Genomic DNA, 14527 nt, shown 5'->3' with positions numbered 1-14527 from the left:
CGACAAAGTCGTACCGTGTAAATCGGCCCGTAGACAGCAATGACCAGAACCAGGTTGCTGACCAGCGGTTTTCGTTAAACAATGGTTTGCTGGAGGTGCTCAGTGTCGCGGGCTCAGAAAACCTGGTTGTGGTCATTGTTTAAATGGTAGGTACGTCATGTACCTACCGTAAATCGTAAATTCCTGTGATGCCGCTGTCCACAAGGCCGCATGTGGTTCGAGCTTCCAAGATGGCATCGTTGAGCTGGGTGCTTTTCACTGCACTTTTGCAAAGATTTATTCTAGCAGACCAACAGCAAAACACGCTTAACGTTCCACAAGTGCTACTACCATTTGCTCCTAGAGGATCTGTACACATTAATTTCACTTTAAAAGCCTTTCAAGGATGCTACCAATGGTATAAAGCTTGTGCGCCAGCGAATTATTGCCGCCATTTTCGAAACTGCAAAAATTAAGGCCTACCTATTGTGTCCATTTTTCCATGCTAGGGCGTCTAATAGACCTGAGGTTGCAACCATTCAGCCTGTGTATAGCAGCGAGGAAGAAGAATCAGGTAAAACCGTTAATAATGTTCGACATCACGATGTACAGCATATATTTACAATATACAGTAGCACGTAAGTACGGAACTACGGTCACCCGGTCACCTGGGGCGCCTCACTTGCGAGCACGGGTGACCAATTTTCTGGACGAGTAGCCCGAACGGGCGCCTAACTTGTCACAAGGTGATTCATCCTCACTTTTAATTAATTTTTATCTGGGCTCTTGAAAAAATGACTCAGGCTACTAACTTTTAATGTTGGAAGCCCGAAAGGCTCCAGAAATTTTTTCTTAGGCACCAGCCTTGCTACAGGTACCATAAAAGTCCATGTATATACAAGCTGCACCTTTTTTCTCAAAATTCAAATTAAAAAAATTGGGGTGTGGCTTATCTATGGAAACATCTGAGGTTGGAGTTTGCTAAGGCCTAATTAACCCTTTGACTCCTGGGGGTTCCTCATTGACGAGTAAAATCGTCTGGTGTCAGAGTAAAATACTAAGTATGGCCAGTTCAGGCCGGTTTGGGGGTGAAAGGGTTAATTAACATTCATAAAAATTCTTAAGATGTCACTGAATAAACATATAGGAAACTGAAAGCATGCTATTGTTGATCATTGCCTTTTTTTTTTGCTTTTTTGTGAGTGGTGGTTCATAAAGGAGCCGTTTGTATCTTCAGTTGAAGCCTTCATTTGCGATTGTTGTTATCCAAGAGTTTCAAGCAATTAATTTTTACTTTATGTGAACACCTGATCACCAGCATAAGGGAATCTCCATTCCTCGACAAAGCTGTTTGCTATGATGGCTTCGGCAAGTCTTCCAGCCACTTGCGAGACAATACCAAGATATTCACGAGTTCAGTTCTTGTGAGGCAAATGGCTGACCTATCCACATTTCAAAGCTTGCCTACCAAGCACTCGTGTGAATCTTTTTAATCGCCTTTGAATGCATTTCTAAGTGATAAGTGATCTCGAAAAAAAAATCACATCAAGAAAGGATCTTTAAGTTTTTTATAGTAAACTCACAATATGAAGGTATGACAAGTGACATTTTGCATCTAAATACTTAATTGAAATGAATGCTCATAACAAACACCGTGTCAGTGTTTTGAAACCATACTTATTTGTCCTTTTTTGATGAACATTTAACACTGAAGACTGCAATGGGGTGAAACGATCTATGCTACATGTATGCATTATGTTGGATCAACACAAACAGTGATACATAATTCTTTCTAGTTTGAGTGCTGATCATGGTAGGTTTGTCTGACAGTAGTTCCATTTTGAAGAGAATGCCTTCGTGAATGTTGTTTGATCTGTCCTAACAGTGGTGTATTTATGCTTATCACTGTCTGTGTTGATGCATAGATCATTACATGGCATTGCAGTGTTCAGTGTTAAATGTTTATTGTCCTTGTTTGTTTACTAATAAAATTTCATTGGAACTTCAGTTTGTTGTCTCTATTTGTTTTGTTTTATTTTTCAAAATTTGCGAGTCCAAATTGGGGGTGCGGCTTATACATGGACTTTTACGGTATAAACAGTTCAATTTAACCCATTCACTCCTGTGGGGTTCCCCATTGATCAGTAAAATCGTCTGGCGTCAGACAGAGTAAAATCTCAGAGTAAAGTCTCAGTGGCCCTTACAGGAGTGGAAGGGATAAGCAGCCTAAAATGAGCTACACTTTACAGCTGTAGCTGTAGTTAGTATTTGTTTTTCAGAAGTGAAAGTCCAGAAAACAGACGGAAGGACTTAAGAAATGTGATGTGGTAAAAACTATTATTTCAGTGGGAATAGTTTATTTTCATGAATCAGCATTTTTTGGCATGAAACTTCTATATTTTCTTGGTTATTGTATAGCTAAGAAGCTTGGCAGGAAATGTGCAAGGGAAGCAATGGTAACAGCACAAGCAAGACTCCCTGAAAGGCAAATGACAGAAATCTTAGCAGAAGAGGAAGGTGAAACATTTTTGTACATTTTAGCAAGAGTCCATGTATCATACTGTAGATACTAGTGTAGGGTACAGCGTGTGTCTTGATTTGAAACATCGATGTTACAGTACTGGAAAGGGTCAGCATTGAATCTAGCCTGCATAGCAGGCAAATTTTAGAGGCTTTTTTCCACCAGGGTTAATTTTTGAGGGATCGTTTTGAATATGGCTGTTCGAAAACCTGCACTGTTCAAAGTCAAACGAGGACGTGAGGGAGGAGGGACTGAGGAAAAGGAGTGGGAAACTGCCTGTAATCAACCCCTCAACATTTTTTAAACCTCCGTTCACCCACAGACGGAGAAAATTACATTCCTGATTGGCTGATAAAGTGTCAGAAATATCCACCTGTCAGCCAAAAGTTATGGTTCCCTTTCATAAAAAATGTAAAGACAACGGCGGAAAGAGCTGTCAATCTGGTTTCAAAAATTTGGTCTGAAATAAGAGCAGACAGACGTAAAACAAATAAATGGAGGTGATATTTTGGCAGCCCTTCCCAATGGATTTGGCAAAATCTTCATATTTCAGTTTTTTCTAACTGGCGAAATGTGTTCTGCATTAGTAATCACACCTTTGAAAAGTATCATCAGTGACCAGAATAAATGAAAGAAGCTGAAGGATGAGGGCTCACGGCAACCTCTCATTGGCGGCTGCCAGATGTATCCATTGGAAGCTCCAACTTGTTTTCGCATCAGCAGAAGATGCTCTGCAATGACAAGGCATTTCTCAACATGATGAAATGACATTCTAATACATGTAACTTCCACAAAAAATTGTCGGCTATATCGAATTGCACACAGTAGAAACATAGACAGGGAAATGTTAGTGGTAAGTTGAAATGATGAAATCTCAGTTCGATCTTGTAAATTTCTTCCCAAGCGAATTAATTGTACATATGTTACCACCAGTGTTTACACAAGGCAGGCTTTGATTGGTCGGGAATTGGCATCAAACCAATGCTTGTCACACATGATTGGAAATAGGAGGTTCCGAAAATGTTTTGGGGCTGATTGTAGGCTTTTCCTCGCTCGTTCTACTCACCCCCTCCTCCTTCGCTTGCTTTTCTTGTGGCCAATTACATTCAAACGATCACTCAAAAGTCAAAGCGTGGGCAGTGTGGCTCTGCTGTTGCATGCCTTGAGATCTGGACGTCCCTGGTTCAAGACCTGCTCTGACCACTAGTTGAATTGGATCCTGGTAGTCCCTGATTCAACTTCTTGGCAGTGCTTGGTGTGCCTCAAGCCCATAATTTGGGTTTCTTAAATTTGTTCTGTTCTGATCTGTGTCATTTGCTTGGAGAAATTAGCCACTAGGCTACTGTGAATTTTGAGTCGAAATAGAGTTAATTGTTGTATGTACATGTACACTGTCAGTACTGTATATGTTGTAGTTAAAAATATTGTCCGGTAATTTTGCTTTAACTAGGTTAATTTTTTAACCAGGTAGATTTTTTACCAACTGCCCAAAAAGGGATTTTCTGTTTTTGTGGTAGTGCACTACCACACTATGTCGCCAGGACCTGTGTAAGAGTGTCAGAGTGTAAGTCTGTGGTGCCAATAGGCCTGCAGCATGTGCATATTAAATCATGAAGATAAACACGTCTGTTGGAAGTGTGCTTGAGTTTCAATAAAAATAATGAGCCCCAAAATTGGCAAGAATTTGTGGCATTGATGAATGATAAAGGAGCTTCTATTTCCAAAATGATGGAATTACCTGGTGATAAATAACCTTGTCTAGGAGAGTAACAATGGTCAACCACAAGAGTTGGGTGATTGTTTTCTTTGTGTTGAATCGCACATTTCATGTCAGTCTTTAAAACACTTGAAAGAAAAAAAAAGCTAACAAAAACAAAAACCCGGTATCTTGCCATCATTTTGACACAGATGTATCATGATCATGGCACCCGCTGAATTCAATGTCACTTTCAACTTTGCGATTTACTTGTGCAGCCGAAAGTACAGTAGAAAAATTGAATGTAGCAAAAATCTCCCAAAATGTTTTTTGCTGCTGGTAACTTATTATATTCTTGGTTCAAAATCTAAGTTGTTTTCATGTCGCAAATTTTGTTGCTGATGGCAAACTATTTTATTCTGGATTGACATGGGACAGGGCTTAACTTCAGTGAACTTTTGTCTTAGAAAGCTGTGAGACGCTCAGAGTGCACGCTTAAACTTGTGGTGAAAAAGAAGGTGTAAGGGAACTCCAAAATGATCACCATGTCAGCCTTGAAGCCAATGTTTCTTGATTCCTTTTTATTTTCTTCAATCTGTCTGGGTTTTGTATTTTACTAGTGACCACATGTCTTCTCAGGGGGCTATTTACCCAAGACATCTACCATGGCACTATAATGATATACTTTACCAAAACAAGATCATTGTACTATTGTAGCTAGATATTATGCAAAGATAACTTGAATCTCCTGGAAGACAAAACGTGGCTCAGCTGACAATAATTTATTATGGAATACAGCGCTGTGTTACTGCACTAACACACGTAACGCAATGCTTGCCTGTTTTTTTGGGGTGTGGTTAAAAAAATTGGGGCCTAGTGTTTTAGGGGTACTATTAACCGATTCACACCATCGACGAGTAGAGTTGTCTGGCGTTGGACAAGAGTAAAATCTCTTTAGTGTCACTCTCAGGGATCTCTGGGTTAACGGCGACATAGTTATTGGGTTATTGTTTAACCCAATCACACCTCAAATGCCCTGGGATGCTCCCATTGATGAGTAAAATCATCTGGCATTAGACAGAGTAAAATCTATAAAGTGTCACTCTCAGGGGTCAATTCGTTAATGGAATAGTACATTGACTGAGTTTAACGGCCACATACATGTAGTTTTTGAGTTTAATAAAAAATAGCTGACTGTGTTTGAATGAATTTTTTTAGTGACTGGGATGGTTCTGCGAAGTGATGTTGCTGTGGACACCATACACAAGATTGAAATTATGACCACCACAAGAGAACTGTTGCTTGGAGAACCACCTGAGGTCTGTCACATCAAGGCATTTGATACAGAAGGTAATTTTTTGTGCAAATAAGGAAAAATGATGTTCCCAGCAGAAAAAGTACTGTATACAGTAATTCTCAAAACATCAGCCAAGGAGAGAACTGTTATGGAAACCAAACCCTGAAGTTGTTTTGCAGGGATTTACATAAAATAGAGTTAAATGCCATTTACTTGGGAAACAACTTGGAGCAATGTTTCTCAGTTGTTGGGCATGGCATATACATATCGTTTGTTTGACATTTTGTGGCATATTGAGTGTGTTTTAGCAGACCATAATTATGGGCATTTTGTAGCATTTTAACATTGATTCCCTCTTGCATTTGGCTTGAAGTGCAATGCCTCTTGGGTTTTAGAGGTCAATGGTTAGTTTCCAGATGTTACTTGTATGTGTGGGCATGAGGATGTGCTTGTAGATTTACTGTACCTTGCTGGATATGGTGTGCCATGAAATTTGTAAGTGTTAACTCTCCTTTTCCACCCCCTTTAATTCATGTATGTCAGTATTTTTATTTATTATTTTATTCTTCCTTTAATTTCTTTATTTGTTGAGTCTTCTGGGCAGGGCTAGTTGCTGGGTTGCGGGTAGGGCAAGCTTGTGCTTATACCTGTAGGGGTTGGCGGCAACAGTCCCTAGTCAGGGGTTTTGTTAAGGGCGGGGCACGGGGCAAACTGACCGGCTGTGGACATGACTTTGCCTGGCTCCTTTCAACATCTCAATGGGCTGGATTTGTCTTAAATACAAAGATTGATTTAAAAAATACAGTTTTGTCCTTTACTTGATAAGTCTTCTGTTGTGAAGATTTTACAATTTCATAAGCCACATTCAACCCAGAACAAATCACCCCATAATGCATTGCGAAAAGAATTGCGCTCCATAAGAGACCACCTGAAATGTCCCAATGTTGCATGTTTTGCTATGGCAGCCCAGAAAAAATAGAAGTTGATCACCGATTATTTTTCTTCATGAGTGCACTTTTTTGTCACGTTAATGAATTAATTTTCCTTTGGATATACATGTAGGTATCAAATCATTAAATTGTCTAAAAAAGGTTTTTCTGTGGTTGAAGAACATTTCTTTGGGCTTCAGAATGCAGGGAAAAACATATCTGCAACTTAAAAATTTCAAATGTTTTTGGGGATTATGTTCCCAGACCCCCCCCCCCCCTTCCTTCCTTAGGGTGAAAGATCCTGCGGCCCTCCCAATACTTTGTCCAGGTGTTAAACCCATATACCTGTATGCCCTCCTGCTTCAATAAAAGAGTAGTAAATTACATTATTATGGGACTTTAGTTTCATTAAAAGCAGACATAAATCAGTTCTCATATAAATACAATGAAGGTTTCCTACATCGATCTGTGCCCATTTCATGGAAACCTTTTAATAGATGTTCAACTCTGAAACATTTAATGCATTTTTCCAGGTAATGTTTTTTCCAGTTTAGAAGGTATTGAAGTTACATGGGAGCTTAAAACTGTGGAAGGAGTGGGTTCTGTAAACGCACAGTCAGTTTTGAGGTGAGTTGATGCATGCATTATGGCAATGTATAAAACTGTATTGACTGTGATACATGTACACTGCTGTAAAGAGTTTAATATAACAGGGGTCTCAATAGATTTTTTGAACAGCCGTTCCCAGGGATGCCGGCAGCTTGAAAAAATTGCTGGCTATTCTGAATAAATTTCCAGGTGATCAAGTACAATGTACCAGTAATATGAGTTTTTGGGATTCGTCATCTATCTTATAAATGTACTACACACTCAAACTGTACTTATGGAGACTGGCTGTAGAAAATGTCCCAAATGTCCCAAAGGTTCATACATGGGTACATGTACGTAAAATGTGATCCATTACCGCATAGCAAGCATGTCTGTGGGGTTCTTTTTGATGTTTTCAAAAAATGAAGAGACGTCTCACCCCATATTTTTTTTGGTCATCATTTCTTCTGTGAAACCCCATGGAAATGCTTGTTACGCAGACCTCGTGTGTTTGGTAAAAAGCTCATTTGCTCATTGAATTGCTGTCAGAAACATACATGTAGGACCAAAAATTCTGCTTTATGCAAAACAAATATTGATGCAGAAGTAAATAAATATTGATACACAGGTTTTAGGCAGAGCAGAAGGGCATTTTTAGGAAGTGGGGATCGAAAATAAAGTATTTGGCCATCATGACAACAATATAAATTAATATTTTATTTTGTAACATGAATATACAGTATAAAAAGTTACCATCAGCTAGAAACAGTTTGGGAGATTTTTGCTTTGTTCAATTTTCCTACAATGTACTTTCGGCTGCATAAGTAAATCGCAAATTGAAAGTGACATTGATTTCAGCGGCCACCTGTGATCGATCAAGTTACCTTGCGTGTTTACTAACAACTTGCGAAACAAAGGATACATCTTTGTCAAAATGATGGATTTTTGTTTTTGTTATTTAGTTTTTTTTCTTTCAAGTGTTGTAAAGTTTGACGAGATAATTTAATGTGCGAATTCAACACAAAGATCACAATCGTCCGACTCTTGAGGTTGACCATTGTATTCACTCTCCTAGATGAGGTTATTTATCTATCGTTTGGAAATAGAAGCTGCTTTATTATTGGGGCTCATTTGTTGAAACATGCTTCGAGTAGACCTGTGTTTTTCAGACTCTTACATGTACACTCTTGCACTCATACAACCCTGTGAACCCTGTGACATAGTATTTAGTACACATACATTCCACTACCACAAAAACTCCTGTTCAGTCTGTATTTGCTCTCTTCTAAAACGGTCAAACTAGGACACTACAGTGCATTACCATCTCATATTTTGCGCATTCTATTGACCAAATATGGTACATTTAAAATGGTACAATAGTGGAATAACAAATGTACATACAATCAACTAATATTATTTTTAACCTAACTTGCATTTTCTCTGGTATAACAGGTTCATGCAGTTTGAGTTATCAAGTTATGAAACTTCACCTGAAATTTATTCTTTGGAAGAAAAGGTGAATTCAATTGCGTAATTTCCCTATATATTTTAGTAAGGATATGTTGCAGAATAAGAAAAAAAAAAGGAAAAATGTTATACTTAGATTTCTTTGCCTTGCTCAGGTTGTCCATTAACCATAGAGTGTCTTAAGTACACATTGTAGGAACTCCTTGATTCGTACATGTACCTTCTGAGTCTTCATGTCCACTGCTCTATCCTATCAAATGCTTTTTTATCACAAAATTGTCAGGCCTCGTGGTTTGTCTTATTGTACATGTACATGCAATTTTCAGGTTTGTTTTTGGCAAAATTCATTTATACATGTAATTTCACTCTCTTCAGTCTTGGTTTGCTAACTTCTTGAACTTGTTACCATTAATTTTTATGGTATTAAATAAATTATATAGGGTGTACGTGGTAGCAGTGTCGTCCTTGAACCCATCAACACAGGAACAGCCATTGTCAAAGCAAAGCTAAAGGACAGAGCCTTTGCTGTAAGTCTTTTTTTGTGCAATTTCTTGAAAAGTACATGTTCTAGTGTATGAAACATGTAAAATCACATGTTTATGTAACAAGTACATGTGATTTAACCTTAAAGTTTGGGGCATTGTTTTGTCTTTTACATGTGCCTTTTACTTGATTACTGAATATACTTTGTAGTTTACGATTCTTTGGTGTTCATCCTACATGAGAATAGAAGTGATGTACGTGTACTTTAGAAATTGTCCCCTTGAGCATTGACCTTTGAAGGCGACTTTGCTGGACTCTCACATGTAAAAAGACTGTGTATCCTTTGTGCATGGTGGGGGGTGGGGGGGGGGGTACAGGATGAAAATTTGGATTGACACAGTACAATGTCAAATGAACAGTAAGAGGTGGTGGTAGTGGTGGTTACTGTAAATTACAGGTTTTGTTTACAGACGAGAAATTCTCAGTGAATGCTTTGAGTTGCTCCAGCATACTGTACGTAAAGTACAGTAGTTGTGAGGTATTTTCCATTGTTAGGCAAAGTTTGTTATCTTTTAACAAACAACAAGTGCTGCTTAGGAGCTAGCCTAATAATAACAGTCATTTAAGCAGTCTACAACTTAGATGGCAGCTGGCCATCAACAATGCCGTGTCACCCTTGTTAACTGATTTCCATGTGCATAGAATCCTGCATAAGAACCATAAGCAGTCATACCAAATCTTAACTGGACTTTTGTCATCAACGTGAAATTAATAGGATTATTATACAATGTTGTCTTTCAGAATGTGACTCCAGCACAAGTGAAGGTCATCGTAATGGATAATGTGATGCTCAAACCGGGATGTGATGTGTACATTGTTATCAACACGTCCATCACTTACAGTGTTATCAGACTGCGTCAAGGAAAGGCAACAGGTCTGATTTACTTTTTGTTACTGAAGGGACTCTACTGTAGTTGTCTTTCACCTTTTCGTTTAGGGGCGTTACTAAACACAAGAACAGAACGGAACGGAATATACCGGAATAAACTGGAATATGCCGGAATGAGGCGGAATGACACCGGAATGAACAAGAATGGTACCGGAACATACTGGAACGAGCCGGAATGACACCGGAATGAGGTGGAATGACACACAAATAAAGCAAAATATACCGGAATAAACCGCAATATGCCGGAACAAGGCAGAATGACTCTGGAATAAAACCGAATGACACTGGAATGAGATGGAATAAACAAGAATGGTACCGGAATATACGGGAACGAGGCGGAATGACAACAGAATAAGGCAGAATAAACCAGAAAGACGGGCGTTACTTAACACAGGAACTGAACGGAATATACCGGAATATGCCGGAATGAGGTGGAATAACACCGGAATGAAACGAAATGAACAAGAATGGTGCCGGAATATGCCGGAATGAGGTGTAATACATACATACATACATACATACATCCATACATACATACATACATACATACATACATACATACATACATACATACATACATACATACATACATACATACATACATACATACATACATACATACATACATACATACATACATACATACATACATACATACATACCTTTATTTAGTAAAGCAGGTCAAGAGGAAAAAAAGCAACTTTACAGCTGATGTGGACCTGAATAACACCGGAATGAAACGAAATGAACAAGAATGGTGCCGGAATATACCAGAGCGAGCTGGAATGAACCTGAAAATGCTTTTGTTGTGTCACATGATTCCCTAAGAGCATTGCATGTGTTTTTGCCTTTTGTAACATTTGGAACACTTCGATCACGAGAAATATTTGACATGTGTATCCGTCGCTAATTGAATAATTACTTCTTCTGGAAGTAACATTTTTTTCGTGAACAAATACAGGAGCAAGAGAAACAATATTATTCTATTGTTTTTGTCTATGGATCTCGGAGGCAGCTTTCACTGTGCGAGTCAGAAAACTTGTCAACATTTTTATTTCATTCTGACAGGTCAATTGTGCATTGACCAATCACAATCAAGTTCAGCGAACCACAAACTAATTACTGTTGCTGCTTGCCTGCTTCCCACGACCCACACGTGATGGAGATATACAGAAATAGATTTGCGCAAACGGCCGGAAGACTCTTTTTCTCTTCCCGATTGTTGGCAATAATGCCATCGAACCTGAACGCAGTGTTTCCTTCTTTGAAGAAGGAAGTCAGAAGCACAGAAAAAAAGATTGATCGTTGATAATATATTTACAGTACATGAAGAATTGTGAGAACATATCGTGACTCGTTCCAAGCCTTGTTCATTTATTCGTTCACAGAATGAATCATTTTTTGTTCCTTTTCATTCCGATCCACGGTAATCAGCTTGATTCTGGCGTCCTTCTGGTTTATTCTGCCTTATTCTGTTTTCATTCCGCCTCGTTCCGGTATATTCCGGTGCCATTCCGGTACCATTCTTGTTTATTCTGTCACATTCCAGTGCCATTCGGTTTTATTCCAGATTCATTCCGCCTTGTTCCGGCATATTTCGGTATATGCCGCTTTATTTGTGTGTCATTGCGCCTCATTCCGGTGTCATTCCGGTGTCATTCCGCCTCGTTTCGGTATAATTTATTCTCGTACCATTCTTGTTCTGTCTCATTCCATTCCGGCATATTCCGGTTTATTCCGGTATATTCCGTTCCGTTCCGTTCCGTTCCTGTGTTTAGTAACGCCCTTTCGTTTAGCCCTAATGGTCAAGCTGACATTTAAAAAAAAAGACTAACATTAATTTATTGAAATATTTAAATTGTGACTGTCACCAACTACTTGGTAGTTGGCTCAGATACATGTAGGAGAATAATTATGGGAATGGTAAAAGTTTTGCCTGGTTGCTTTGTACACAGATGTCCACGAATTGATAGTGGTGAGGATAAATGTTATACTGTAGGCAACAACAATTTGTTAATGGCACTGACAGCGCTTCTTTGGTCACAATGAATTTATTTTGGAGTTAATGTAACATGTTCATAATCATTGTCACTATAATGTTTTAGTAACTACATAATTATTTTTATAATTATCTTTTCCCTCCTTCAGTTGTTCCAATGCCATCTTCACAGTTTGAGTTTCAATTAAGTAATACCACAGTGGGGAAGTTGGACGTGAAGCAATCAAGTGTGCTGGGCATTGAGTTGGGTTACACTAAAGTCACTCTAGTTGACAAAAGTATCCTATAAATTTAAAGTTAATGGATGCATACTGTGCTTTAATGTTACATTTCTAAAGTTAAAAAGAACAAAATTAATTAACCTACATTTCAAATTTAGTATCAAGTAAAAAAAATGGTAATTACGAATTAATCTTACGGCGAGAAAGTGTTGATAATGTTATTCATGTGGAAATAATACTTTTTATAAACGACAATGTTTTGACGTTGAGCTAACGTCATTAACAAGTCAAAATGATAGTGATAGGAAAGTGTATAAATACATTGTACTAAGTGAAAACAATAAGGTTTTACTTGACACTTGAAAGAAAATACGAGCCTTAACTCTTAAAGATATGTTACATGTTCATGCTGTCCACCAACCCGCTGCTGGCATTTTTGTTGTGGAACCAACATATTTAGGTAAGTAATATTAAGTCAGCTCTTAATATCTGTCCTAATGGGCTACTGAATGGGGGTGAAGATAGAAGTGAATAATTATTTTTGTTTTGAATCTCTGCTTTTCTTATTCGTATTCTTAGTAACTGAATTTATTTTTAAGTTATACATGTACCATAAAATTGTATACTGTTGTCTAATCACTTTATTGAAACGAAAATAAAGTAATAAGTGAAAGCGAAAAGGCAGTGCAAACATAATTGTAGTAGAGGCATCATGTAACTTATTGATCAGGAACACGCGAGAAGGAAGAGCAGTTATAAAATAAAACTTTCGAATTAAACTTTCTTTGGTAGCAATGACAGTGTGGCTTGTAGAGAAAGATACCTTAACTAGTAATTGTACTTTTAGATTTTGGAAACTTTCACTTGAGGCTAGGCCGAACTTTACATAAAACTGCTTTCTTTGTTCTTAAGGTTTTAGCATATGGCCACATCCCGACTGGGTTCTTCAAGTTGGTATTGAGTATGAGGTATCTGTGCAGATCTACACTGAAGACAATCGCAAGATCTTCATCTCTGATGTATGTAAGAATGTCGTTTAAGGTGTTAATCTTTCTTTACAGTCTCTTTCTATACAACCAGAAACCCATAAGGGTTGAAACGTGTAACGGCCCCTTGTGTGCTGGGAAACAAGCTTCTGAATATTCAATTTGCTAAGTACCATATTTGGAACAACAAGAGCGAGGGGTTTCCAAATATGGTACTTAGCACTGAAACATTCAACCAATCAGTTCTCACTGAATATTCGGAAGCTGTGAACGCGCGTTACACGTTTCAACTCTTATGGGTTTCTGATACAACTTTGTCTTGTATCTATTCCTGTTTCTTGTAACTGAACAAAAATTTGATATCAGTTTTGATGTTTCTTAAGATATACAGTTAGAAATAATTATGTGGACCACATGCACTGCTTGATTTCATCTTTAATTTCAGACTTTTCCTTTTTGAAAATTCTATCTGATTTTATCTTCAAATGTGCTTTTATGGTAATGAACCCGATCCAACCAAAGCGTGTCAGCCAGCAACTTAAAACTTGAAAACGGTTATAACTGCATTAAGGCCCTTCATGGGATTTCACAGTACATCTCTTCGAAAAACTAAAAAGAAAACTCTTCTTGATAATTTGGGGCTAGGTCGAGATCACCAGGACACAAGAAGATTGGGTTGAGAAAACAAAAAAACAAGATGGCCTTGAACGAGAAAGCTGGTTCTTTCAGCTTATTACTGAGAAGCTCAACAACTACCTGCATATTCGAGATGGTAAAAAATTTGATCACCAAATAGGGAAGATATCTGTTTACAAACATTGCTTTTGTTATTCAGATGTGCCAACCACAGGAACAAAAGATCCTTCGTTTCAACAGCCAATGAGTCTCTGGTTGGCACATTCATGAATAACAATTTGTGACATCAGCGATAATTAGCTTCCCTATATCCACATATTGAACAAGGTAAAAAACTTATGCAACAAAATAATATTGATCACCAACATGCTACCGACACATCTCTAGGGGGTTTAAGAAACGACGATAGCTACGGCAATGGCAACGCCAAAAAGCAGTAATATTATTGGTTGAAAGAACCTAAATGTTAGTGCTGAATGTGCGGCACGCATTTTTGAACATTTCTCTGTTGTACTAATCAAAACTACTGCTGCAGCGTGAAATGACCAAATTTAAGGTTATGACGGCAACGTTCACCATTCTACAGTGAATATTTCTCTTTACTTCAAATCTGTCCGTTTACCAATCCAGTTATACAGGGACTCTTCGGCCGTATTGTATACGGTAATATAAACAAGATGGAATAATCATAAAATACATACATGTAGAATAGCTCAAACTTTTCAAGTGACGTTTTCGTCGCCGTAGATGTAGTGGTTTCTTAAACTCCCTACTAA

General features: G+C 38.1%; 1 protein-coding gene across 1 annotated transcript in view; it reads left to right on the top strand.

Moving 5' to 3' along the window:
- Positions 1-224: 224 nt before the first annotated feature.
- LOC138020021 (nuclear pore membrane glycoprotein 210-like) overlaps positions 225-14527 on the top strand; it is a 65029-nt gene continuing 50726 nt past the window's right edge. Inside the window, exons 1-11 of the mRNA XM_068867010.1 lie at positions 225-397; positions 489-553; positions 2398-2496; positions 5415-5546; positions 6956-7049; positions 8463-8526; positions 8918-9004; positions 9762-9894; positions 12058-12186; positions 12521-12589; positions 13042-13148. Coding sequence (XP_068723111.1) covers positions 231-397; positions 489-553; positions 2398-2496; positions 5415-5546; positions 6956-7049; positions 8463-8526; positions 8918-9004; positions 9762-9894; positions 12058-12186; positions 12521-12589; positions 13042-13148 — 1146 coding nt within the window. The 5' untranslated portion in view covers positions 225-230. The remainder of the gene's footprint in view (positions 398-488; positions 554-2397; positions 2497-5414; positions 5547-6955; positions 7050-8462; positions 8527-8917; positions 9005-9761; positions 9895-12057; positions 12187-12520; positions 12590-13041; positions 13149-14527) is intronic.

The sequence above is a fragment of the Montipora capricornis genome, chromosome 10 (genome assembly GCF_036669925.1).
Source record: "Montipora capricornis isolate CH-2021 chromosome 10, ASM3666992v2, whole genome shotgun sequence".
Taxonomy (NCBI): domain Eukaryota; kingdom Metazoa; phylum Cnidaria; class Anthozoa; order Scleractinia; family Acroporidae; genus Montipora; species Montipora capricornis.
This window is presented reverse-complemented; position numbering and strand designations above follow the sequence as displayed.